We start from the raw sequence: 26,559 nt of genomic DNA, 5'->3' as shown, positions 1-26,559 counted from the left end.
TGTAAGTTGCCATGGTCATAGTGTCTCTTCACAGCAACTGAAAGGTAACTTACAACACTGAGTAATAAGTAGCAATGTTTAGATTTATAGCAAGTAAGAATTTACTTAGATTTTTTACAAAGTCAAAAGAACAACTATGAACATACCAAATTAAGGCAGGCACAGTGCACACACCTGTAATCCCAGCACTCAGGGAAGCAGAGACAGGTGGATTGGTGTGAGTTTGAGGTCAGCCTGATCTATAAAGCAGGTCCAGGACAGCCAAGGCTACACAGAGAAACCCTGTCTTGGGAAAACACCAAAAAACCAAAAAACCAAAACCAAAACCAAGCAAACAAAGAAAGAAACAAAAACAAATTGAGTGAGAAAGTAAAACCAAAGAAGCCAACAATATGAGAGAGGTTTATAGAATAATCTAGCAAAAACTTTGAAACAGCCATGATAAAATGCTTCAATGAGCAAAATCAAATGTGCAGCATGGGTAAGAAGCAGACCTCAGCAAACAGAAGGGTTTGAACAAAGGAGGAAAAAAGACAGGCAGGCTAGTGGCACAGGCTTCTAATTCCGCACTTGGGAGGCATAGGTGGAAGGAACTCACTAAGTTCAAGGCTAGCCTGAGAGAAAGCGAGAGAGGGAGAGAAGGAAGAGAGGGAGGAACAAGAGCAGGAGGGAGAGAGGCAGGCACAGAGCAAAAGAGAGGCAGAAGACATACATACAAACTAAAACAAACAAATGGAAAATTTAAATGTAAGCTTATATTTACAATAAAGAGAACAATAAGTTCAATAGCTGAGTGGAGGAAAGAGAACACATGTTGTGCCAGCTCACAGGGACATGAGCATCACTGCATCACAGTGTATATGCTACTCACCTTTTAGTTAGTCATTAGCCACCCCTATTACTAGACTGCACAGTATCACGTACACTCAAGAAGCCTTCATATCCTTAGTGGGCCCAAAGTGATATGAAGAAGAAAATGAGAAAAACAAAGGAGCTTTAATTGGGAAGGAGGGAGGTCAATACACAGGAGAGGGAGGAAAGGAGCGAAGGAGGAAAAAGAAAGAACTTAACACTAAAGATATTTGAAAAACCATAAGAACATTCTTTTATTTGCTTAATAAAATTATATATAATACAGACAGGTATACATAGTTATAATAAAGTGATGTCACTTTGGCAGACACTGTTCTCCACTAACAGAGCCACAGACTAACAGAAACCTCAGTAGCAGGCAAGGGAAACCGCCTTTTCTAGTAGTTGGTCAGGGAAGTCCAAGATTTTTCTCAAAACATTATAGGTTATCACTGTTGTCCTGGTAATGGAAACAGAGACAATTACCTGATGCTAGAGAGGTCACGGGCCTTAGAGAACTTGTACTAACATCACTTCCTAGGACTCTAATTCCTAACTACATTCTAAAACATACGCTTCTACCAGCAGATAAGTACAGAACTCACCTCTAATCAAATAACCTCTCTGTAACAGATGGAGACTATTACAGAAAACTCCAACTGTTCAAAGTGTACAGAGTAAGACTGATCACAGGATGATCAGGCCCAATAAATATGTTTGTAGAGGAATTTTAATTCAGAACATGGCTGTTCTGGCAAGAGATCACATCCAAAGACCTTCTAGGTCTGTGTGATCCAGCTGGAATACAACACGACTTTAATCCCGGGAGACAGAGGCAAGGAGAGACTGGGACAGAGCAAGTTACAAGCACAGAAAAGCTTAGGTCTAGGCGTGGTGATACATGCCTTTAATCCCAAACTCAAGAGACAGAGGCATGCAGATCTGTGAGTTCTAGTCAGTTCTGTTGAGTTAGTGAGTTGAGATGCAGTACAGTGGCGTTGAGTTCGTGGAATTCAGAGGTAGTTTAACCAGAAGAGTTTCATAGAGAGAGGTTGAAGACAGAACAAGCTAGAGATGGGTGAAGGAGCCAGAGAATGAGAAGGAGCTAGAAGATTAGAACGCACTGCCAGAGTTAGTTTGGAGCCAAGGAGAGCTATTCAGTGAGAAACTGAGAGAAGCCAGATTGAATCTGTTATTCAGAGCCCAAACAGTTGCATTGAGCCATCCAGGTAACCAGAGTTCAGAAAGAACTAAAAAGAGTGAGCTTGTTCACAGTAAATCTCAGAGACTGAAAACAGCTAGGCCTAGATAATATTGTACGGAGGCTAGAAGCTTCCAGGGCTTTGCCTAGGTTACCAGCGGAAGGCAGTAAGCACTGGAAACAATTACTTCAGGTGAATAAATTACTTTAACATATGCCCACAGCACAAGTGCTGCACCTAAGACTCAGGGGCCGCGGTATAACAAGGAACCAGGGACTAGGAACTCGGCAGTGAGACTGTATCTTTTAGGATAAGGGAAGATTTACCTGTGATACCTCAACAATGTGGCCATCTACACACTGGAACACAGACATGCCAATAGACATGCTAATGTGGAAGGGGTGTGAAGGGACTCGACCCCAGGGACCCCAAACCCTGCAATGACCCCAGTTGCTTGGTTAGACCAACTCCATGACAGGCCTCAAGTTTTCACTCTGCCTCGCTAGGCCAAGTTTCTAACAATTCCTAAAAATACCCACAAGTTACAGACAGCTTATGGGCAGCTAATCAGGTTATAGAACAAAATGACTAGATACCATGTTTTTATTACTTCATGGCCTTGGTAAAGAACACAGATGGCCCCATCCAGTCAAATTAAAGGCCAACTCCTGAGTAAGAACCAAAACTTCAGTGACTCAAAAGTCCCAAATAACTAAACAAATACCCTCGTACACTCTGACTCAACTCTGTCATCACAGATCCCTCCAACTGTCTATAAATTGAGCCTGTGTGATCATTTTGGGGTTGTCCTCTAGAGAGAAGTGATCCTAGCACGCTAGAATAAAAACACTGTTTTTGCATACTGCCTTGGGGTCTTTCTTCAGTAGATCATGCAACCCTAACAGGGTGCATTCCACTTGGCCCATCCGTAGCAGAGATCCAGGCAAAGCGTGAAGGTTCAGAGCAGGAGAACTGAATCTTCCCTGGGAATACAATGCCTTGGTTAGCTGTTCAGCTCCAAGTGGTTATTCTTGAAAGACCTATCCAACTGGACAGACTCAGTTTCTTGTATTTACATGTTTATGCATGTACATAATATAAAACAATTGAAGAGGAAGTGGCTATGATGGAAGAAGGAAAGAGAAGTGGGTAATGATGTAATTATATTTTAATTTAAACAAAAAGAAACATCTGGACATAAAACCAAAGGATAGACTAGCTCGGATTCTCTGTGGCAAAGGTGCAAGTCATATGAGGAAAACAGTATATAGAAGGTCTAGAGCTACAGTGAGCTTTTGTGGAATGTGCCTTCTAAGTATAAGGGAATGCTATTATATAACACAAAACTCAATGTGACCACTGAAAAGACCACATAAATGACATCAAAGAGACACTCTGGGTAATCAGGAATTTCTAAATGGAATTCTAAAATTCTAAATACTTCCACATGAAAATAAACAGAAAAAAAAAAAAACAGTATGCTTAAGCTTTAGTGTATACTAAGGACATTAAATAAAAATTATTTAAACATACCAATTAAAAGGAGATTGGCATTTTAAGTTTGAAAATATGTTGCATTGACTATACACTAGGCACAGGAAGCTCATATCAAATATAATGCAAGCTGAGCATGGTGGTACACACCTTTAATCCAGCACTCAGGGTAGGGGGCAAGCAGAGGCAGGAGGATCTCTCTGAGCTCAAGGCCAGCCTGGCTTACAAAAAGAGTTCCAGGACATGCAGGGCTATACAGAAAAACCCTGTTTCAAAAAACCAAAATAAATAGAATATATAAATCATATAAGCATTGATTAAAACAAAGTAAGAGGATCTACTTCCAAATGATGAGGTAACATGGGTCCATTCCTCCCATATAACCATAACAAGCACACACTTAACAGTCTGGAAACTATCGAAGGAAACCTGCTAAACAAAAACCATTTCCCTTTGAAATAAATAATCTGGATGGCCTTTTGCTCTCAGCGCCTGGAAAGCAACTGCTAAAGCCCCTAAAATTTTTCTAAGTGAAAACAGTGTCCTTGTTATTCCTGGTGGGCATGATGAGGCTAGCATGGTTCCTCTGGAACATGTGCCCTGGCATGTGATTAGGAAGTTGGGGTTTTGACCTCCCAAGGCCAATGAGATTCAATCTCTGGAAGTTTGGGTGTGATCATTCTCTGGTTGGCATTTCTATATACTCAGTTACAGATTCCAGGAGGAGGCGGAAGATTCACACTTGCAGCCCTTCTCAACTTTAGCTGTGTCTTGTCTTCTGGCCTTCAAAGCACAAGTGTTCTCCTTTCCTGACTCCAGACAGCTAAGACGATGCAGTTCTCTTCCTCCTCAGACTCCCACAAGAAACATAACATGGTACCCTCTAGAAGGAGGAGACTACCAGAAGTTCTCACCTAACCTGACTCCAGGCTGTAGAAGCCACATTCCCAGGACATGAAGCCAAGATGTTGGAAGAGTGCTTCCATACAGCTGTAACCCATGAAGTTCATCTGCATACACACAACAGGCTGAGAATACTTGAGCACTAGCACTTTCTTCCATATCAGGAAATAGAAACCAAGAGTATCAAAAGATACCTTCTATACCTGGCAATTTGATCACACGGCAGAATTGTCAACCCAAGAGAAGTGAGCCACCGCATCAGATTTCTACCATGGGGCAGTGGCTCCATGACTGGGCCCAGGGAGAGGGGCGGTCCATAAAAGAAGAGAATACCAAAGCTCTCCTCAAAACAAAGTGAACTATGGGGTTACTGCAGGCTAAGCCACCATCATTTAGCTTGTCAGAAAGAACCACAAGAAGACAGAATTAAGAAGGGTCCTCTTGAGACAACTGGACAATATGTAGAGAGTGAGACACTTTGGAGCACTCAGGCCTGAATGGGATACCATCATAAAACCCTCCCCTCAAGGCTCAGGGAGGCACACAGAAGAGGAAGTGGAGAATTTCTAAAAGCCAGAGATTATGGGGGACTCCAAGGAAACAGTGCCCTCCAGAACAACAGCACTAATGCAATTATGAGCTCACCAGGACTGTGGCAGCACACACAAGACCCTCACGGGGCAAAGACAACACTGGTTTTCTCGGGGATATGAACCACAGCTCACAGAAGGCCCCATGTCCGGGAGTAGAACCAACATAAAGTGAACTCAATGGTATTCTTGTAAATTTTTTGTCTCATTTTGCTGTTTGTGCTTTTTTTTTTTTTCCTCATTAGTCCTTTTGCTTGTATATTTTGGTTTCTATTTTTGGGAGGAGTACTTGGGATTTTTGTTTTGGGTTGTTTTGTTTTTTAGGGTTTCTTTGTTTTGTTTTCTTTTTTTAGAAAGAACATAAAGTTGGGTTGGATAAGGAGGTTGGGAGGATCTGGGAGGAATTGGAAGAGAGAAAAACAAGACCAAAATGTATTGTTGAAAAGTTATTAAACAGAGAGCGACAGAAACAGAGAGACAATCTCTCTCTCTCTCTCTCTCTCTCTCTCTCTCTCTCTCTCTCTCTCTCTCTCTCTCTCTCTCTATCTGGGAGGAATTGGAAGAGAGAAAAACAAGACCAAAATGTATTGTTGAAAAGTTATTAAACAGAGAGCGACAGAAACAGAGAGACAATCTCTCTCTCTCTCTCTCTCTCTCTCTCTCTCTCTCTCTCTCTCTCTCTCTCTCTCTCTCTCTCTCTTTCTCTCTCACACACACACACACACACAAACACACACACACAGAGGCAGGCAGGCAGACAGACATTGACAGACAGACAGACATTGACAGAGAGAGAAAGGAAGAAAGAAAAGTGTCCTTTTGGGTGAAAACAAACTTCAAAGATTGGCCTCAAAAACTGTCACAAATGGTCTCAAATTTAATTGGATCACATCAAGAAAAATTAAACACACACACCTCTAGTCAATCAGCAACTTACAGAGCTGAGCAGCTGTGTTAGACACTAGCAGAAACAGAAAGTCTAACTAAAAACAGAAAGAGGCACCGTTAAAGAGCTGTCATCCAGGTGACCATGCATACAATCAGGAATGCACCCTCTGAGGAACAATGTTACAGGCTTCATGAAGTAAGAGGAACAGGTTTCACAGAGAGAAACCGGCCAAGTCATTAATTAAATGGACAAACAAACAGGAACAAAAATGAGCCCAGGGAAGGAAGCAATCTATCTAGACAACTTATATTACCTAAAATATCCAGTTTTCAACATCGCATGCAAAGAAACACAAAACTGCATCAAATGCTGGCTGGAAGAAACAGCCAACAAACTATATGTTGCTACGCCCCAAATTAGTGCACAGGTTAAACGAGATGCCTAGATAATTCTCAGCAGTATTTATATGTAGACAGAAAAAAAAATAAAGGGATATTTTAAACACTTATTTGGAAGAGCAAAGACAGCAGTATGCCTTACATATTGGTAAAGAGTTAAGTGGGAGGGCAGCTGACCCAACTGAAAGACTCAGTTGTTGTCCACACAGATGGACAACAACACAGATGCACAACCACACAGGTAGACAACCACAGAGATGGATAACCATAGAGATGGACAACCACAGAGATGGACAGCCATACAGGTAGACAACCATGCAGATGGACAACTACAGGTAAAAGCAGGGCAAGGGATTCCTATCTAATCCTCTCATTTTAAGCAAAAATTATCTTAAATGACCTCAAGTTAAATATAGGCTCTTTAGACCTATGGCTAGGAAGTTTGCTACCACAAACACATCCACAAGAACCAAAACTAGTAGAACTTGTTAAGGTGATTTTCCCCCTATGGGAAAGGCCTACACAGAAAGAGAATGAAAATATAAAACTGTAGGTAATATTTGAAAACCATATACTCAGCCAAAAAGTTAGTATCAGCGGTATACAAGGAACCCCAATTTCTTGGCAGTGAATGGCAAGGAATCGGATTTAAAAATGATCAGAGAACACATTTCACCAATATGGCTGGCAAATGAGCACATGGGAAGAATCTCAGTATCATAAAATGTCAGCATCACTAGCCATTAGAAAAATGCCAGCCTAAAACCATAATGAGATGCCACTGTGTATTCTACTGAACTGGCTGCATAATATGGGAACACAATGACTAAAGCAATACTGAATGCTGGGGAGCATGAAGAAGAGCTGGACCACTCATACATTGGTAAACATGGAAAATGGTCTCTAAACACAGACTGACAGTTTTGTGAGACCAAACACTCAACTGCCACATAATCTGGTCACTGTGCTCGTAGGTCTGCAGCACACACAAACGGGGCTTATATTACACACAGGACTGCACACGGAAATTAGCAAAGCAATTGTATGAGTAATAGCTGAAGACTGAAAGTAACCTGCTGTTCTTTTTTTTTATTTATTATAATTTATTCAGATTACATCCCGATTGCTATCACCTTGCTTATATCTTCCCATTTCCATCCTCCATCCTCTTCCGTCCTATTTCTCTCCCCTAAACCTCTGATAGAAGGGGACCTCCTTCCCCACCCTATAACCACAGCCTATCAGGTCGCATCCTGGGAGTCTGCGTCCCCTTTCTCTGAGTGCCACCAAGCCTCCCCACCAAGAGGAAGTGATAAAATAGGGGGCACCAGAGTTCATGTCCCCGCTCTCCCCACCACCGTGGAGAATGAGCTGTCCATTGGCTACATCTGTATAGGGAGGCTAGGTTTTCTGCAAGCATGTCCTTGGTTGGTGTGACAGTTTGTGTACCCCCCCCCCATCCAGATCTGCCATCCTTAATGGCTCCTGTACCCTCTGGGTCCTTCCATCCCCCCACTTTTCCATACCACTCTCAGCACTCCGCCCAGAGTCTAGCTGCAAGTCCCAACATCTGTCCCGATCCCCTACTTGGTGCAGTCTCTCGGAGAACATCTATGTTGGGCTAATATCCTCTTATAAGTGAGTACATACCACATGTGTCTTTCTGGGTCTGGGTTATCCCACTCAGGATGATCTTTTCTAGTTCCACCAAATTGCCTGCAAATTCCAAGATTTCCTAGTTTTTAATAGCTGAGTAGTATCCTATTGTGTAAATGTACTACAGTTTCTTTATCCATTTTTGCTGTTCTTCAATGACCAAATGCCCTAGTATCCTACAGAATCATACTGACATGCACAGAAATATAAATGGAATCTACAGAGAATTACTGAGTGGGGGGAAAAGTTACATGCTGAAGTTTATCCCCTAAAGCTAGTTACAACTCACTCTTCCAATTCTGTGCTTACTTTAAACAGTTTTTATACTTGTCTTGGTGGCTTCTGTTTGGTTTTGATTTCTGCAGTGCTCAGAATTAAACCTGGCACCTTACATATTCTAGGCTAGCATACTATCAGTAAGGTATGCTCTTAACCCCCATTTTTAAAACATTCTTGGGATGACAAAATGATGGATACAGGCAGAAGAGACAGCATGGTCTGACCATAACAGGGTAATTAATAGGAAAGGCCTCTGTGGTAACAGACTGTCCTATATCTTTTCTGCACCAGTGTCTCAGCTGTAGTATCTCATTGTATAGTTTATAAGAAGTTATCATAAGTGCATTTGGTGGCATGTACACAGAATATCTTTATATTTATTATAACTGCACTTGAGTCTACAACTACCTCAAACTAAAAAAGTTGAATGAAAAAAGAAGTTTGGATGACAAAAGAGAACGGCAAAACAAGACACCTGTTCTTTGCCCTCAGCAGCAGCTGAAAAACATGATATATGTATGTATGACATACAGATTACAGCTCCAGGAAGAGCCCCAGGGTCCTTGCAGTACACCACATAAGCCCCAAACAAGGACAGACACAGTGAAGCGAGCAGAAGCCACAGATCCACCCCAGGTTAGCACAGTCCCAGCAGAGAGTGCTTTGGGTCACTAAACAATTCCTTGGGGTAAACTGTGAAACATGTTTGCAGCATTCTAAATTTTTAAAGAGCTGAGGAAGTAACTAGGTTTTCATTTGTTTGTTGGTTGGTTTTTAAATCTTACTCAGAGTGGATTAAAAACTGGCATAATCTGGATCCTGGGTGCAAGAGAGGAGGAAACAGTTTTCCTGACACAGTTCTGCATGATGTGCAACTTGACTCTTCCTCAAGGAAAGAATTTTGCATGTTCTAAATCTCTGAAGGGCTACCCCAGGGAATTAGTTGGGTACTGAGAGCAGAGTACTTAGCTGGGTACTGATGAGGAGAAGTATACTTTGGGTGTCTGTTTAGCTACAGAGGATGGAAAAGGCACAGTTGCTAGCAGCAATAGAGCCAGAGAATCTACGGAGCAACACACATGTGCAAAAACAAACAAAACAAAACAAAAAGGAGCAAGAGAGTTACAGTTCCTCATGAGAAGACAGTGGGCCTCTCTCAACAAACAAGGTTTCAGAATGCTGCCAAATCACAGCCAGTTTGACTGTGGATGGTCTCCCTTAGGCAAAGCCAGTGCAGAGACATTGTGAGGGTAGTTGGTTCTTCAAATACAGAGCCTAACACAGGTTAAGAAACAATGAAAAAACCAAGGAACCACTGGCTCAGATAAAGAACCCTTCAGAAAGTGATCCTAATGGGAGAGCAAGGCCTTTGACATGGGCGACAATAATGGAGAAATAAGGAGGACATGCTCTTAACAACTGATGTTAGGAAACTGGACGTGAACCACACACAAAAACAATGTCAATGTATTGAAAACTTAATTATTAACTCCTACGACTATAAAAACTCATAGAAGAAATACAGTGGTAAAGTTTCATGATAGGCATCTTGGCAGCGCCTTACTGATGCGAAGCTAAACGTGCTTAAAGAGAACAGAATAGTAACTTCTAAATCTCCCTCTCTCTCTCTCTCTCTCTCCCCCCCCCCCTCTCTCTCTCTCTCCCTCTCTTCCCCCTTTCTCTCTCCTTCTCTCTCTTTCCCCCCCTCTCGCTCTCTCTCCCTCCCTCTCTCTCTACCCCCCTCTCCCTCTCTCCCTCTCTCTCCCCCCTCTCCCTCTCCCCCCTCTTTCCCCCCCTCTCCCTCTCCCCCCTCTCCCCCCTCCCCCTCCTCTCCCCCCTCTCCCTCCCCCTCTCTCATGTGTGTGCGTGCGTGTGTTTTCACACACCTGCCAACCGTGGCGTGTGTACAGAGGAGGTTAGAGGACTCCTTGTGTAGGTCTTGTAAGTCTATTCTCTTCTGCAAAGTACATTCTGGGGATTAAACTCAGGTCACTAGTTTGGCACCTTCACCCCTTGAGAGATTTCACCAAACCCATGAATTGTTTCTTCTATACAAGGAAACCAACAGAATAAAATGAAGCTGCAAAAATGAGAGGAAATATTTGCAAACCAAGTATCTGATCTATGACCAACCTCTGTAATGTATCAAGACCTCCTACATGGGGACTGCAGAGACGGGCTTAGTGGTTAAGGGCACTGGCTGCTCTTCCAGGGGACCTGGCTTTCGTTCTCAGAACCCACGTGGCAATTAACAACAGTTTGTAACTCTAGTCCCAGGAGATCTGACACCCTTTTCCAGGCTCCATGGATACTGTATTCATGAAGTAGACAGATATATATGTAGGTAAAACACCCACACACATAAAATAAAATATCAGAAAAGAGAACTCCTACATGTTACTATAAAAAAAAATAACCCTAGTTAAAAACTGAACAGACTTGGATAGACATTTCTGAACACAAAACAAGTGAGATGCATGAAGAGATGATTATCTGTAATCATTAACAATGTTTGTCTTGAAACTATGATGAGAGGAGACAGGCATGTTGAAACAGCTACTGCAGAGCAAAACAACTCAAAACAAATACCCTAACCCAACAGTAACAATAATAGCAGAAATATCAACTGCTGGCAAGCATGTGCAGTCATTTCAACAAGTGTGCACTATTGGTGCCAATAAAAAGATACAGTGGCAGTGGAACACATTGTGGAGATTTCTCAGAAAATGAAAAATACGCCTATAAGTCTATTCTTGAATAACTGCCCCAAAATATTGAAAATAAAATCTGTAAGAGAGGTAGTTATAGTGCTATGTTCATCTGAAGTACTTTCTTTTTTTTTCCTTTTTTCTTTTCTTTTCTCAAGAATATTCCCTGATTTATTTCAAACCAAAATTGATCACACTTTTAAAAAATAAGTTGTTCATTCATTTCTTGAATAGTTCCTTATATATTCCACTTATCATTCAGTGTGTGTGTGTGTGTGTGTGTGTGTGTGTGTGTGTGTGTGTGTTTCACTGGCATTACAAAATTCTTACATGAAATATTTCACTTCTAACAATGAAAATTGGAAATGGTAGTACAGATTAGTTGTAGAGTGCTTGTGTCTTGGACATCATCTCTTGTACCATAAAGAAATGCAACAAAAGCAAGTGAATTCTCTCAGTGATGACTGAAAATCTCAAATCTAATTGTGTAAAGACATTGCCCTTTCAGACAACTCTAAGGGAAAATCTTCAATTTCCTCTTCTATCTTAAGGTGGATTCAATCATTCTTAATTGCATCTGCTTCACTCTATTCCCTGTCTTTGTTTATCTGCTGTACTCTCATCTGTTTCCTTTTTTTAAAAAATTTTTTTATTTATTCTTGTTACATCTCAATGGTTATCCCATCCCTTGTATCCTCCCATTCTTCCCTCCCCTTTTCCCCTTATTCCCCTCCCCTATGACTGTTCCTGAGGGGGATTTCCTCCCCCTGTATATGCTCATAGGGTATCAAGTCTCTTCTTGGCAACCTGCTGTCCTTCCTCTGAGTGCCACCAGGTCTCCCCATCCAGGGGACATGGTCAAATGCGAGGCACCAGAGTACGTGAGAAAGTCATATCACACTCTCCACTCAACTGTGGAGAATGTTCTGACCATTGGCTAGATCTGGGTAGGGGTTTAAAGTTTACCACCTGTATTGTCCTTGGGTGGTGCCTTAGTTTGAGCGGGACCCCTGGGCCCAAATCTGCCTATCATAATGTTCTACTTGTAGGTTTCTAGGACCCTCTGGATCCTTCTACTTTGCTATTCTCTCATGCTTCTCTCATTCGTCTCTCACATATTACATCCTGACTACACTTTCCCCTCCTTCCCCTCTCCCCAAATTCTCCCCCAACTCCCCTCTCACCCAGGTTCACCCACCCCATCCACTCCCCCTTAGAAAAGAGCAGGCCTCCCAGGCACATCAAACAAACACTGTATAACAAGCTACAATAAGACCAGGCACATACCCTCACATCAAGGCTCCCCCTAGGAAGGGGAAATAGAACAGATTTGCAGGAGGACTGGGGGCAGGTGGGGGTGGGAACAGGAGGGATCAGGTGCAGGGGTGGGGAAGGGCAGGAGGGAGAAAATACTGGGAGAAATTAAAATCGGGGGTGGGGCATTTCGGGGGCAAGATGGAAACCTAGTACAACGGAAACTCCATGGACTCTATCAGAGTAACCCTAGCAAGGTCCCATGTGAGAGGCCGCACTCACATTCGCCATTACAAGATGGCGCTGACATCCTGTGTCCCAAACTGGTAAACAAGTAATCTGCGCATGTGCGAAGGAACTTTCCACTTGTTGTGCTCTGCCTCTCCCGTGGCGTCATATCGCCTGATGAGTAACAGCCAATCAGGGACTGACACATCCTAAGCGGAGAACAGTTTCCTATATAAGGGATGGGTTTCTGCTGTTTGGGGTCTCCATTTTACTTGTCGTAAGCTTATGCTCTCCCTCTTAAGACGCATTAAAGCTTTACTGCAGAAGGATCCTGTGTGTGCAGCGTCGTTCTTGCTGGCGAGACGGTAACGCGAGTCACAGTCCCAGAGTGACGGGAGGCAGGGAGCCTAAAGGACCATCTTCTGTAACCAGGTAAGGCCTCAAGTGAAGGGACTGGGATACCAACCCAGCCGCAAAATCTTCACCCTATCGTTTGTTTTGCCTACAGAGTGTTCTAGGACTGGAGCCTAGCAGAATATTCATCAAAGTGACCAGAGAGACTTCACCCAGCAACTGATGGGAGCAGATACAGAACCCCACAGCCCAATATTAGGTGGAGCTCTAGGAGACCTGCAGAGGAGGGGGAGGAAGGATCAGAGGGATCAGAAAGGTCAGGGACACCAGGAGTAAATGGGCCACAGAATCAACTGACTGCGACTCATGGGGGCTCACGGAGATGAGGGAGCCTGTAGGGGTCTGACCTAGGTCCTCTGCATATGTTATGCCTGAATAGCTTGGTGTTCTTGTGGGGGTGGGGGCTGTCTTTGCCTCTTTTCCTCCTACTGGGTTGCCTCATCCTGCCTCAATGTGAGTACTCTAACAGTCAAGAAACAGAAACATACGTATAGCTTGCTGGATGAAAGCATAAGAAACTGGTATGCACACACAACAAAACACCACTCAGCCATTCTTTTAAGGAAACTGTCACACGCAATGAATGATGATATCAAAGTAATAAATAAGTCTGTCATAGAAGCATAAATATTGCATGATGCACTACAGGAGCTACCTAAATGAGATAAATCCATAGAAACACAGTAGAAAGGTGCCTGTCAGGAGCTGGGAAGAGAGAGGAAAGGTGCTGGCCAGTGGGAAGGAGTTCCAGTCACAGTGAAAAGCTTCTAAGAGTCTGGTGTATGACAGTGTGCTTAAAACAATAATGTAGTGTCTATTAAACAATAAAATGGTAGATTCTCATGTGTTTTGCCACAATTAAACATGTTTATGTAGTTAAAAATTCTGGAATCCAGAGATAGCACAAAGTGTTGACAAAGTCAAAGAAAAGACTACACTATTTCAGAGGTGTATGCCCTAGACAGCAAACAATGGTGTAAGCTTGAGTTGGGCAGCATACACTCTCTTTACTTCTGATTTTTCCTCTGTGAAATGAACTAGGCTAGCGAAATTTGAATGTATTTCAGCTCTAATAGCCCATGAATCATCTTAACACAAACCAGAAAGCTTGGAATAAAAAATAGACTTGAATAGCATTCTCCGAAAAACACGTTGAGTGTTTCTGAAAAAAGGGCTATTACTGATTATTTTTTAAATCTTAGAGAAATCAAGTAATGCAGATATCTGTTCCACTGATGTAATAATAGTTAAACAAACACTTCACGTAGTTCCTCAGCCAGTTAGTGTTTTTACATGATCCACCCAAATATAAATGAGCCATCTGAAACAATAGTTTGGACATTTTCCACGTTATAAAACATCCTAAGTGGTTTAAAAAGAGATTCTAATACATGATATATAAAACATTCTTTCAAAACATGAATACCTAACTTCAGTGGAATTTCTTGAAAACGTAACTGGTTTTGCTCCATTATCAGCATGTAGTATATCTAGAAATAAATATGTCATCTCATAGCAAACGCAAAGACTTGGAGTTGAGAAGACTTGACTTCAAGTCTTCACTGCTGTCTCTGGCCACAGTATAAAGTCACCCAAGCCTCAGTTTCCTGTTTGTATGACGAGAAGCTGAGCATTCTCCAACCTTCCACACTCAGGACTCCTTGAATGCATTCCACATTGCAAGAATGTTTTTCAGAGAGACATCATTTAGTAGTAAGTAATGGCTTATACCTCTATCCCATTACTTAGGAGGCTAAGGCAGGAGGAATGCCATGAGTTTAAGGCCAACCTGGGCCAAACACTGAGTTCCAAGGGCCTTGATTCAAAAAACAAAACAAACAACAAAACAAGCCCACCTTCCAAAGACCGCCATCCTGAGAATCAGAACACTCTGATACACAGAAATGCTCTGTTTCTTTCTTTCTTTTTTTTTTTTTAAATGCTCTGTTTCTATGAGGCTGATGAGACACTAAGAATCTTTCCACCATTATGCCAAATCCAGCAATATCAAGTTGACATTCAGAGGTCTACATCGTATCTAAAAAAGACTTTATTTCAAATGTGTTTGGAAGAACCAATTTCTACACACCATAAACCATCTACAGATCATCAGCACAGTAGGGAAGGTGAAAGCTTTCATTTGTTCAACTACTAAGCATCAACAACAGGGACTATAAAATGTAAGTTTTAGGACTAAAGTAAAAGGTTGCACTTTACTTTCAATAACACGCTCCACTTTTAAAGAGTTTTCTCACCATTTTTTACTCAAGCTGGGAAATGTAATGGTCTTATTTTCAACAGAATTAAATCAAGGTAAACACCATAAAATATAGTATTTCAAGCTATAAAATTCACAAAAAGTCAGAAGTCTGATAAGCACAGGGAGGCTACGGGAAACAGGAAATCTGACACGGTTGGTGGGGGTATCTATTTGTAGTAATTACATTTATCAAAATTAGGAGTATATATACACATAATTTCATTTTAATTGAAACACTCTTTATTACTCTACACATTACTGAGACATAGTGCAGTATTTCAACAACTATGTACAATGTACGAGATGAGATCAGCACCGCTGACATGCCACCTCAGACATATCATTGCGCTGGAAGCACTGAAAATCTCTCTACAGCTACTTGAAAGCTGTCAGGCTGCTGTTTTACTGTGCTAGAGAGCAACAGGATTAGTCCTATGCAGGCACAGATCATCCAACTCCAGCCCTCTAACCGCCCCAGGCTCTGAAAACTACCATCCTAGTATTTCTTTCAAATCTATTAAAAAAAGTTTTCTTGACTTTTATTTCTAAGCTACACAAATTCTTTTATGATGATAAATTTGACGGTACAAATTTCAAAACCTGCACTACTGAATACTTAAAGCCAGGAAAAAAAATTTTAACCCTCTACTCCCTTTTTGAAACAGAGTTTTTCTGTGTAGCCTTTCCTGTCCTGGAATTCTCTTAGACCAGGCTGGCTTTGAACTCAAGAGAGTCTTCTCTAGAAAGTGGGTCAGAGGAAAGGATATCCGATTGAGACTTTAGGCAAGAGTAGCATGGAAGAAAGAGGAAATAGTAGGACCCATAGGGTCCTGGAAACCTACAAGAAGAACTTTATGACAGGCAGATCTGGATCCTGGGGTCCTCCTCAAACTAAGGCACCAGCCAAGGAGAATATAGGCAGTAAGCTTTGAACCCCTACCAAGACCTAGCCGACGAACATGATACTCTCCACCGTTGAGTGGGGAGTGAGATCTGACTCTCACACGAACTCTGGTGCCCCTTTTCTGACCATGTCCCCCAGATGGGGAGATCTGGTGGCACTCAGAGGAAGGATAGCTAGTTACCAAGAAGAGACTTGATATTCTGAGAGCATACATAGGGGGAGGAGGTCTCCCTAGGTCACAGACATAGGGGAGGGGAGAAGGGGAGAAATGGGAGGGAGGGAAGAATGGGAGGAAACAGGGGAAGGGCTAACAATCGAGATGTAATATGAATAAATTAATAAAAAAAAAGTCAAAAAAAAAAAAAAAAAAGAGAGTCGCCTGCCTCTGCCCGCAAATGCTGGCTAAGGCAGAAATTTTAAATACAAAATCTTAATAAATATAGTATCTTAATACCAAGACATTTTTCTTAGTAGTGTAGGTATGTTTTTCAATAACATTCAATAAGGACCAGGTAAGTAAACTAGAGAACTACGGTCAAATTATCAATGAAGTCTCCTTAAACAGTGTGCTGTATTTGCCTTTCTGTGCCTGTCTAACAGCACACAGCATAATGTTTCCCAGTTCAACCTATGTGGCTCCATATGACAAAACTTCCGTTTTAGGGTGCAGTAACACTTCATTGTGTGTAGAAAGGCCTCATTTTAGCAATCCTGTTAGAGGACATATACTCAGGAGGAATCAGTGTGTTGAAGAGATATTTTGCACTTAAAGGTTAATTAGAGCACTGTTCACAATAGCCAAGATCAGACTCAACCTAGGTGGCCACTGACAGAGGAGTAGAAAATAAAATGAGGCCTTCTCTATATAAACCATGCATCTGCAAACAAGGACAATGTGGCCTGCTCTAGATGCCCTGTATGTCTACTACGGTTTTGCTCTAGATAAGACTTCCAACGTGTCACTGAGTGAAGATAGAAGCATTGTCTTCCTCCTACTGTGGAAAGGATTTTAGCTTCTCCCTATTCAGTATGATTCAGGCTGTGGAGAACCAGTTAGCTCTATGTTCAGACATTCCTTCTGTTCCTAATTTTTAATTTTTTATCATAATGTTCATTTTTATTACATTTTCTGATTTTAATAAGATGATTATACAACTTTCTGTCATACTATTAAGATAGTTAGTGATTTTTACATACTGAACCAGTCTTCCATCTTTGGCTGAATCCTACTCGATCTGGGCTTCTCTCCTTTTTCATGTGCTCTTGAATTCAATCAAGTCATATGTTGGTAATTTCTGCATACATGTTGACCAGGGATATTGGTCTATTGTTTTTGTTGGTTATACTCCTGAGTTTGTTACTAAGGTAATGCTAGCCTCATGGAAACGGTTTGAAAGGATATCACCCCTGCGTCACTATTTTGGGACAGTTTGAGAAGAATTTAGTGCTAGTCTTCCTTTAAGCGTTTGGTAACATTCAGCAGTGAATTCACCTTGTTTGGGAGCTTTGCTTGAGACATTGTTTTGTTCTATTCTTTTTGCTGTTGGTAGTGCTGGGGCTTGAACACTGGGCTTTGTAAGTGCATGTTGGGAAAATTGTTGCTACTGATGTATCTTCTACTTATTATTATTGGTCTGATCAGATATTGCAACTCACAGGGCTCAGTTTTGAAGGTTCTATCTAGAAGTTACCCATCTCTCTAGCAGACTTTCTACTTTCTTGTGCACAACTGCTCGTAATAGTTTCTCTAGTGAGCCTCTGCATTTCTGTGGTTTCAGTAGTAGGGTTCTTTTATCACCTCTCAATCTTTAAAAAAAATGAACTTTGGCCATATGCATTTTCTTTACGTATTTAGTTTCTTTCAGATATAATGTTTGGTTTTGTTTCTATTACAGATTTTGATATGTGGCGGTTTTGCTATTGGTTGTCTCAACAGATATTTAAGCTTTTCTTTTTGATGTTTTTGTTGAACACTGGTTGTTCTGATTTTCATGCATTTAGACAATTGCTAACATTTATCTTGTTGATTTCTAGCTTTCTTTCACTGTGGTCAGAACAGATACTTGTTAGTTGTTTTCATTTGTTGAGATTTGTTTTTGTAGCCTGACATATTGTTACTTCTGGAGAAAGTTCCATGGACACACGAGAAGAAGATGTGTCTGCAGCTGCTGGGTGAAATGCTATAGAAATGTATGTTATATCCACCTTGTCTATAGTATATAGTTTAACTCTGGTGTTTCTTTGTTGGCTTTTTTATCTGGATAATTTGGCCATTAATAAAAGTGGAGCCACCAACCACTGTTATCAGAGTACAGACATATCTCTTTTTAGATATAATAATTTTTGCTTTAAAACTGGGCATGTCAGCACTTAGAGTATATAATCACAGCTCTTGTGTCCTCTTGTTGACTGCTTCTTTCGTCATGATACTGTAAACTTGTGTCTTTTTAAAAGGTAGATTTAACAGAGCTACTCCCGCTTACATCTCATGTCCAGATGCTGGTCTATCCTTGCATTCTCTTCCTGTCCAATTATGCCTGTACTAGTAAATGGGTTCTTTACAGGCAGCATATTCCTAAGTCTAGCTTTTGTCCTGTTTATGTTGTCCATTCAGCTAGTTACACCTCTTGAGGGGGTTAATTTGTGTGTCTTAAGTACTATCACTGGTAAGGACAGAACATACTCCTATGATTCTGCTAATTTTTCTAAGTACTGTGTGCATCCTTTGTTCCTCTGGGTCATTTCTGAACTCTGGTAGTTCTCTGCAGTGGACTTTCATGCTTTCGTCTCTTCTTCCTTCCTTTCTTTTTTTCCGTGTGTGTGTGTGTGTGTGTGTGTGTGTGTGTACACGTATGTATGTGTGTGTACATATGTATATGAAAGAATTTGCAGGATATAATACATTATATGAATAAGGAAAACTTTTTAAAAATATAACTGAGGAACTAGAAGACTGAATATTTACATTTGCTAATACATGTATAAGAAGAGTCTAAAACAATATATAACCTGCAATGAGGTACTCGGAAGTCGGGGCAGAAACTGTGCTAATGAGGTCAAAAGCAAGGGCAAACACCCCACCCCATGCTTCTTGAATTTAAATTTTTCCTTATTTAAAATCTGTGCCCATCCGTTTTTGTCACTCGGCACAAACTTAAACCTTTCTGGGAAGAAGGAATCTCCACTGAGGAATTACTTCAGTAAGATTCACCTGAGGGCATGCTTCTAGTTAATAATTGATGTGTGTGTCCCATCCCTGGACAGGGGGTTCCAGGAATTAGAGGACAGGTAGCTGAATGTGAGCCTGAGCTTTCTTCCATGGGTCCTGCCTGCACTTCCACTTGAGTTCCTGCTCTGACTTCCCTCAATGATGGGCTGAAATCAGGATATGTAAGCCTTTTAAGTCAGGTTTGGTCCCTAACTATTGCTATGATGGATCTGATGACGTTGTTGTGGGGAAGGAGGCACGAAAAGTGTTTGGAAACTTTAGGCTGGGAAAGCAATCAAGTGCTCAAAACTTAATGGGTAGTTTCATGGGAGTATGGAAGATAAAAGTGTTGGGAGAAATGCAGATGATGGAGGCCTGGCTGGTAAAGTTTCAGAGAGAAGCAAAGACTCACATGATATCTGATTTAAGAATCTGTTTCGGGCTGGCTGGGGCTGAAGATGTCAGCTGTGATCAACAAGAGACCAACATCACTGCGGCAAAGTCTTTGTGAATCATGTCCTTAGGGACAGCGATGGTCCAGCAGAGGACCAATGGTGCATCTCAAGCTGGACGCAGAGCTTGGTAATGTGTAAGAGTCTCCCCAGGTGGGACCAGGTTTAAAAGCATGAGACGGCCATGGAGAGCTGAGGCTTGGCACTGTGTAAGGCCAGGAGCAGGCATGGGTAGAGATGCAGCCTCAGTTGCTGTGGAGACCCCAGCATGTTGGAGATGGCAGGACGTTGGGAGGAGCATCAAGAAGAGCAGCAGGTATAGACTAGAGCTAATCTGAGCCTACAAGACACACACGCTGAGTATGTCAGAGATGGAGAGGTGGAGCCACCCGAGCCCTCTGGAGCCCAGAAGATCCTAGCTTTGGATACTGAGCTTTTTACACTGTTACAGTTTGGTTCTGCTTTGGCCTGATTAAAGCTGTGTCCAGCGCAAGGTTCTGGATGCCATGAGGCAACTAAGTGAGCGGACACAGGGAAGCAAGCCAATGACCCGCATTCCTCCATGGTTTCTGCTTCTGGCCCCACCTCAAGCTCCTATCCTGGCTTCTGCTTCCTTCAGTGATGGACTATAACCTGTAAGTTAAGTAAACCCTTCTTCTTACAGTTGTTTTCAGTCAGTGTTTTATCATAGGAAAAAAAAAATCAAACTATGATATGGGGATGGGGAGAAATTTGAAAGAGAATGAGGGGAGACTTGATTAAATTCATTAATATACCATGTATGAAATATCAAACATTAAATAAGTAAAAATATCAAAGTCAGATCAAAATTAGTAATGAAAATAGAAAGGAAAATGCAATGTGCTGTATTTCTAAAGAGTAAATCTTTACATTAACAACAACAACAACAAAAACCTAAAGACTATGAGAAAGAAAAGAGAAAAGCAGAGGTATTAAATACAGATCACAGCACCGAGAAGCTGGCAGTCTGCCCAACATGGAGTCACCAGCACGGTGTGACCGAGTGGCTTCAGAATATACAGTTTACTATGATGGGCATATGATACAAGTGACAAAACTGTCAGTAACTCAGCTAAGTAGCAAAAGGCCAGTCAGAACTTGACCCCATCCCAAAAGACCATCCTGGGTCATCTCTGACAAGCTAAGAAAAGCCACTACTTGACAGAAAACTTCTTAAAAGGTTAACAGAAAATGTAAAAATTGCCTCAAAATAATCTCTTAGTTGGGTGGATCTGGCACATTCTGGACAGTATCTTTGAGTTTAGTTCAATTTTTACTTAAGCCAGAGTTCACCTTTAAGAAACAATGAACCTGTTTTTAAGTAAAACCCTGTATTAAGAAACATGGAATGTAAGTACAAAAAAGATATTATCAACTGAACTATATCTAAATATTTTACAAAGTTTTCCATGCGCCATCAGTAGATCTTTAAAATGCACGCGCTTTTAAAGGCTTTGCTAGTCATTCATTTGTAAAACCCAGCTTTTTATGTGTCTGCCAAGCAGAAAATTGCCCTATGCTAAATTTAACACAAATTTCACATTACAGAGTAATGTGTTCTTGTTCTTCAACATAATTATGACAGCAATTCGGAAGGTAAAAACACACTCAGCACAGCCTGCCTCTGACAGAGTTTAGTAAATGAAGAAAGTGAGCAACAGACAAAAATTAGGTCCATATTTTAAAGCTGCAGGCAATCAAGCCAAGAAAACAGATCGAGAAACCAGGCTATGTAATCACAATCACTTGTAAAATCATTTAAACTATTTCTTAGTTGTAATTGTTAGCAGTTTCTTATGACTGTAATCTTTAAAAAAAAAAAATCCTCCACCACAAAAATTAAATGCATATGTACTTCAGCATTTTTGTCTACTTATAGTTGGGTGCTAGTGTGCCAGATTAAAATTTCCTCTTTCCAATTCTGCACTTTCTATTAATTCTAATACATTTGGGTTCCAGTTAATTTTGTATTGTTTTTCCAAACGATGGCTCTCTAGAAATTGAAGTAATGAAGAGTTTGAGGAAGAAAGTAGTGAAGAGAGCCATTTCATATGTTTGCGCTGCAGCACTGCTTTTATGGATGCTCTCCGGTGATCCTGGTCACCTCACTGTCACCTGACTAAGACTCCCAACCTCACACAGTGGTGTGTCTAACACTTAGCAAACACAGTAAGTGGTAAGACTCAAGCATGGCTGCTGAAGGCCAGATGGTAGGTCAGGGAGCAGTCAGCACTGGCAACCACTGTCTTCCCATGGCCTTCCAGAGACGCTGCTCACACCCTTTGCTGAAGGACGCTAACATGGCTGTAAGTCACTTAGAGCAAGAACTTGAGTAGAAGTTAATCAAAACATTACTATAATAACTGAACATAAATTAAGTTTAAGGAACTGATTTGTTACCTGGGTAATCAATTCCTGAGCAAAGACTAATTTTCCTAATACGTTTAAGTGGCTATGTGCAGAGCTGGGCTGCCTAATCACTACAGTCACCCAGTCTGAGCCATGAGTGTTAAAGAGCCCTTGGGTCTGCCTCCTTACCTCTCACTGCTGGGAATGGGTGAACAAACAATCTCAGTTTGACTATTATAAACCAAAGAAAGTCCTTCGGACCCAGTAGTTTAGCTGTAGGAAGACTTCAAACACTTTCATCATTTCTAGTTTTATGTCTAAAACAAAACTGATATGCAACCTTAGACATTTCTGACCACTTAAACTCAGTGGTCTTGTGGTGGTAGCTCTTCCTATACTTGCAAATGTACAATAATCTCAGGAGATTAAAATTAAATAAATAGCTCAGGTGAGGTGATAGCTCAGTGATTAAGAGCACATGCTCTGTTGTGGACAGTTCAAGTTAGAGTCCCAGCACCCACATCAGTCAGCTCACAGGCACCTGAACCTCCAGTCTCAGTGGCTCTCATGTCCTATCCTAGCTTTCACAGGCAGCCACACCTGCATGGCATTTATTCACATAGATGCACACATACACATGAATTTAAAAACAGCCAATCTTTAAAAAAATAAAGTAAATCCAACAAACATCTAGCTCTAAGGGCCAAAATATCAGTGTAGTGAATGCAGCTTGCTGGCCATCTACAGTGTGCTCTCATATTTAAGGTGTCAGATTTGTAAACAGCATTATATCCTTTCTGTAAAAGAAGAGGACAGGTATAGAAACCAATATTCATTGGTAGCAGCACACACCTTGCTAACAGATGCTATGTGCTGAATGCTTTACAATCAATTTAATGTTCCATGCATCCCCTTTATCAAGAAATCACAAGCAAATATGTTCAAACCCCCAAAAGAATAATGCAGAAACTTCAGGAATCCTTGAACTGATCCTACTTCTCCTCCCAGGCTTCATGCTAACAAAAACCCATACACATAAAAGGAAAATAAATAAAATTTAAAATGTCTTTTTTTAAAGAAAATATCTGAATGCACAATGAAAATGTAACTGAGTCATATACATTTGAAAATAATTATAGAAAACTGGGGTACCAAAGGTGTGAAATTTCATACTTACAATCTAATACCAACTTAATAGTCTTAATAAAATATTTAAAATTCTAAGAGCTCAACAAAATATAAAATATGTGTTACAATATAAACAGCATAACAATTTTTATTTATACGACAGATAGTGTAGATATGGCATATAACTATACGTATTGTATGTGCCACATATAAAGATATTATAAACAAGGTCTAGGGGCTATATCTCAATGACAGAATGCTTGCTTGTTATGTACCAAGATCTGGGTTCAAAAAAGAAAAGAAAAGACTAATATTATAACTATATAAAAGTTGCTTTATACCTAAGAAATTTAAACTGTTAAAAATGAATTAAGAGATAATTGATTTTTACTTATTTTTTATTCTTTACAAGAATCCTGTTTAAATAAAACTGACAATTTTTAAAATGTTATCACCACATAGACTGATGGTACTCAGACTGTAGTGGCTTAAGGATTCAAGTGTTTATGTCTACCTGAACTTTCCAACTGTGTACCAGTCTCAGGAAAGCAAACATTGTGACCCCTTGTTCCTCCACAATGCTTATCACTGCATCTATGGCCTAGACAAAACCAGTCATGACCAGTGATGCTTACCAACCGCATGTAACATAAAAACAGGAACTTACTGTTGTTTGTTGGTTCAGGAAACCCAGCCTTTGGACCACTCCATCCTTTGTTTTCCCCTGTCTGAAAGGTTAAATTAGTTGTTGAAATCTGCAGATTGAGGCATATTAAAACAATGTTGACTGACCACATTAGCCTCCATGGCCACCGAGTGTACCCTCTCCAGTTCGCACCCAGGGTGCTGGCCACAGAAGTAACCATTGTGAATGGCACATTGTCCCCGCTTTACATGTGAGTTGCCTACTAACTCGCTTCTACTCTGCATTGCTTAGGTTTTTAAGCATAAGTCTGGAAGTTTATATGGTATCAAGGAAATCTGCCATATGTAATATGTATTACTTTAAAATGGTAATTTTTACTCAAAAAGTGAAAGAATGTCTTCATCCATCCTAAAATCAAAATAGAACAGAAATGATACTGTGTCCATTCTGGAAATATCTTTTGCTAAGTATCACCAACATATAATTGTACCAAATAATTAGCCAATGTTATTTTTAAAGAACTTTTTGTCTCTTTCATTATACATGCTAAGGTGACAAGGAAACATACTGGCAGAGGAAAAGTAAAACAAGAAACTAAGATTGATGGGAAGATGGCTTGACACTGTTACCAAAACTTTCAGCTTCTCATGACCTGACCAAAAAGCGTATCATTCCTCCTTTCTCTCTTTTATCCCGTAGGACACAATATCCTGTCCTCTTCACATTTATGCCCCACCCAAGAGATCACTGCTGTATCTTTGACTACAAAGTTCTTATACAGAGTCTTTGCAAGACAGAAATTACTATACAATAAAGTAGTCCCACAGTATTAACCACTAATAATCCTAACATTTAAGACAAGATATATTTGGTAATGAGCTAATTGTTTTATATGAATATAGATTATCTCATCACCTTCACAAAATCTAATATGGTGTTGCTACCGTTCTGCCTTCTAAAGATGCAGACCAGAGCTGACTGATGTTACGCACCTAATAGGCAGTTTTCCCAAGTCAAAAAATAGAGAGTAACTATACTTTCAGGTTTATTTTTTCCTGTGTTTTCCTCTCTTTTTTTGTAGTTGTTGTTTTACTTTATTTTAGTTGAATTACAGGTGTTGAACCCTTGAATCCAGGGCCTTGTGAACAAGCTAAGAAAGCATTCTAAGCACTGGGGTATGCCGATGATCCACTAATAGTGTTTTATGTAGAAAGGAATCAGAATCCAATGGGAAAATGACTATAAGTGTGATGAATGTATAAGGTACATAACTAAGAAAGGAAAGAAACACTAGGACGAACAGCAGAGTCTGGAACAAGAATGACATGGGCTGGAGAAATGTCTCAGTGGCTCATGGCACCTGCTACTCTCCCAGAAGACCCGAGTCATCAGTGGGCCAGAACCTGGTAGTGCACAGTACACCGCACCTCTCACCTGACCTCTCTTCACTAGGTGACTCCCACCTGGTGGCAGAAGTCCTTCTCTGGCTCCTTTTCGTGTAGGTGTTCTTTCTTCTGTATCCCCCGTACATATTATCTGCATGTGCCTCCCACATACACAAGCTATCCCTAGAGCTGTGCCTCCCACATACACAAGCTATCCCTGAGCCTTCTTCTGTCTAACACGGGTTTCTTTGTTCGGATGCTCCACATGTGGACAACCGCACTTGCCCTCCCTACTTCCAGCCTCTCAGCTCAAATCTATTCTCCATACTTCTGAATTACTTTTATGAACATAACTAGATTAAGTCTTAAATGAACAATTCTTTAAGCCCTTTGCCTTAAAACAGTGACTGACTCATCTCCCTCTCTTTGTAATATGATCAGAGCCCCTCGCTCCCAACACTTAATGGCTGAGTTCCTACAAAGGAAAGACTAGGATTCAGTCCAGTGTTATCTTCAGTTGTGCCTGGCATTTAGTGGGTGTGAGTGTGATGGTCCAGAGTCCAGATATTTGGTAAAACATCAGCCAGGATGTTTCTGAGGAAACTTGGGACAAGGCGCTCGTTTAAACTGGTGGGCTTTAGGCAAAGCATATCACCCCTCACAACAAGGAGGGCCACATGCAATCAGGTGACAAGGTCAATAACTAAAAGGTTGGTTTCCCCGAGGAAGGAGTTCACCAGCAGACCAGCTAGAGATTGGAAGTGGAGCTGCTTCCTGAGCCGTCAGCCTGCCCACCCCTGCACAATCACAAAGGCTGTTCCTTAACAGAAGTCTGTGTGTATTTATAAATGTACAAGTGCATGCACAAAAATGTCCATGTGCACACAACCTGACTGTTCTGTTTCTCTTCCTTAAACATTGATTTTTAAGTCAATATAAACGTGCTACATTAAAACAACATATATGTAATCTATGATCTACCAAAATGCAAACATACATTGTATTTTTTGTTAAATATTTTTTTAAAAGAGAAAAGGTATTGACTAGCCAGGATATATATAAAAGAGCAGAAATGAAATTTCTATCATAGACAAATTAATTTTTTAATCATTGAAAAGAATCACAGCGAACTTAAGCAAACCATGACTAAATATTCATCAGAAGATGTCTTGTTAAAAACATCTTTAAGTTAAAGGCTGTGTCCCTGCAGAAACTAAGGCTAGCTCACAACAGAGTCCTGTGAGAAAGGCCTGCTCAAAGGCAGATTACGTTTATAAAGGTAATTATTATACCTGTTTGTTGTAAATTTTTATGTATACAAAGTAAGAATTTCTACATA

The 26,559-nt window shown here is 40.8% G+C and overlaps 1 protein-coding gene across 7 annotated transcripts in view; it reads right to left on the bottom strand.

Annotated features, from left to right (window-relative positions):
* Stau2 (staufen double-stranded RNA binding protein 2) overlaps positions 1-26,559 on the bottom strand; it is a 249,960-nt gene that overhangs the window by 116,820 nt on the left and 106,581 nt on the right. For all 7 annotated transcript variants that reach the window (XM_051158718.1, XM_051158709.1, XM_051158693.1 and 4 more), the window contains one exon: positions 23,857-23,917. In XM_051158718.1, coding sequence (XP_051014675.1) covers positions 23,857-23,917 — 61 coding nt within the window. The remainder of the gene's footprint in view (positions 1-23,856; positions 23,918-26,559) is intronic.

Source organism: Acomys russatus, chromosome 2, assembly GCF_903995435.1.
Source record: "Acomys russatus chromosome 2, mAcoRus1.1, whole genome shotgun sequence".
Lineage (NCBI taxonomy): Eukaryota > Metazoa > Chordata > Mammalia > Rodentia > Muridae > Acomys > Acomys russatus.
The sequence above is the reverse complement of the archived record's forward strand: the minus strand, read 5'-3'. Positions and strand labels throughout refer to the sequence as shown.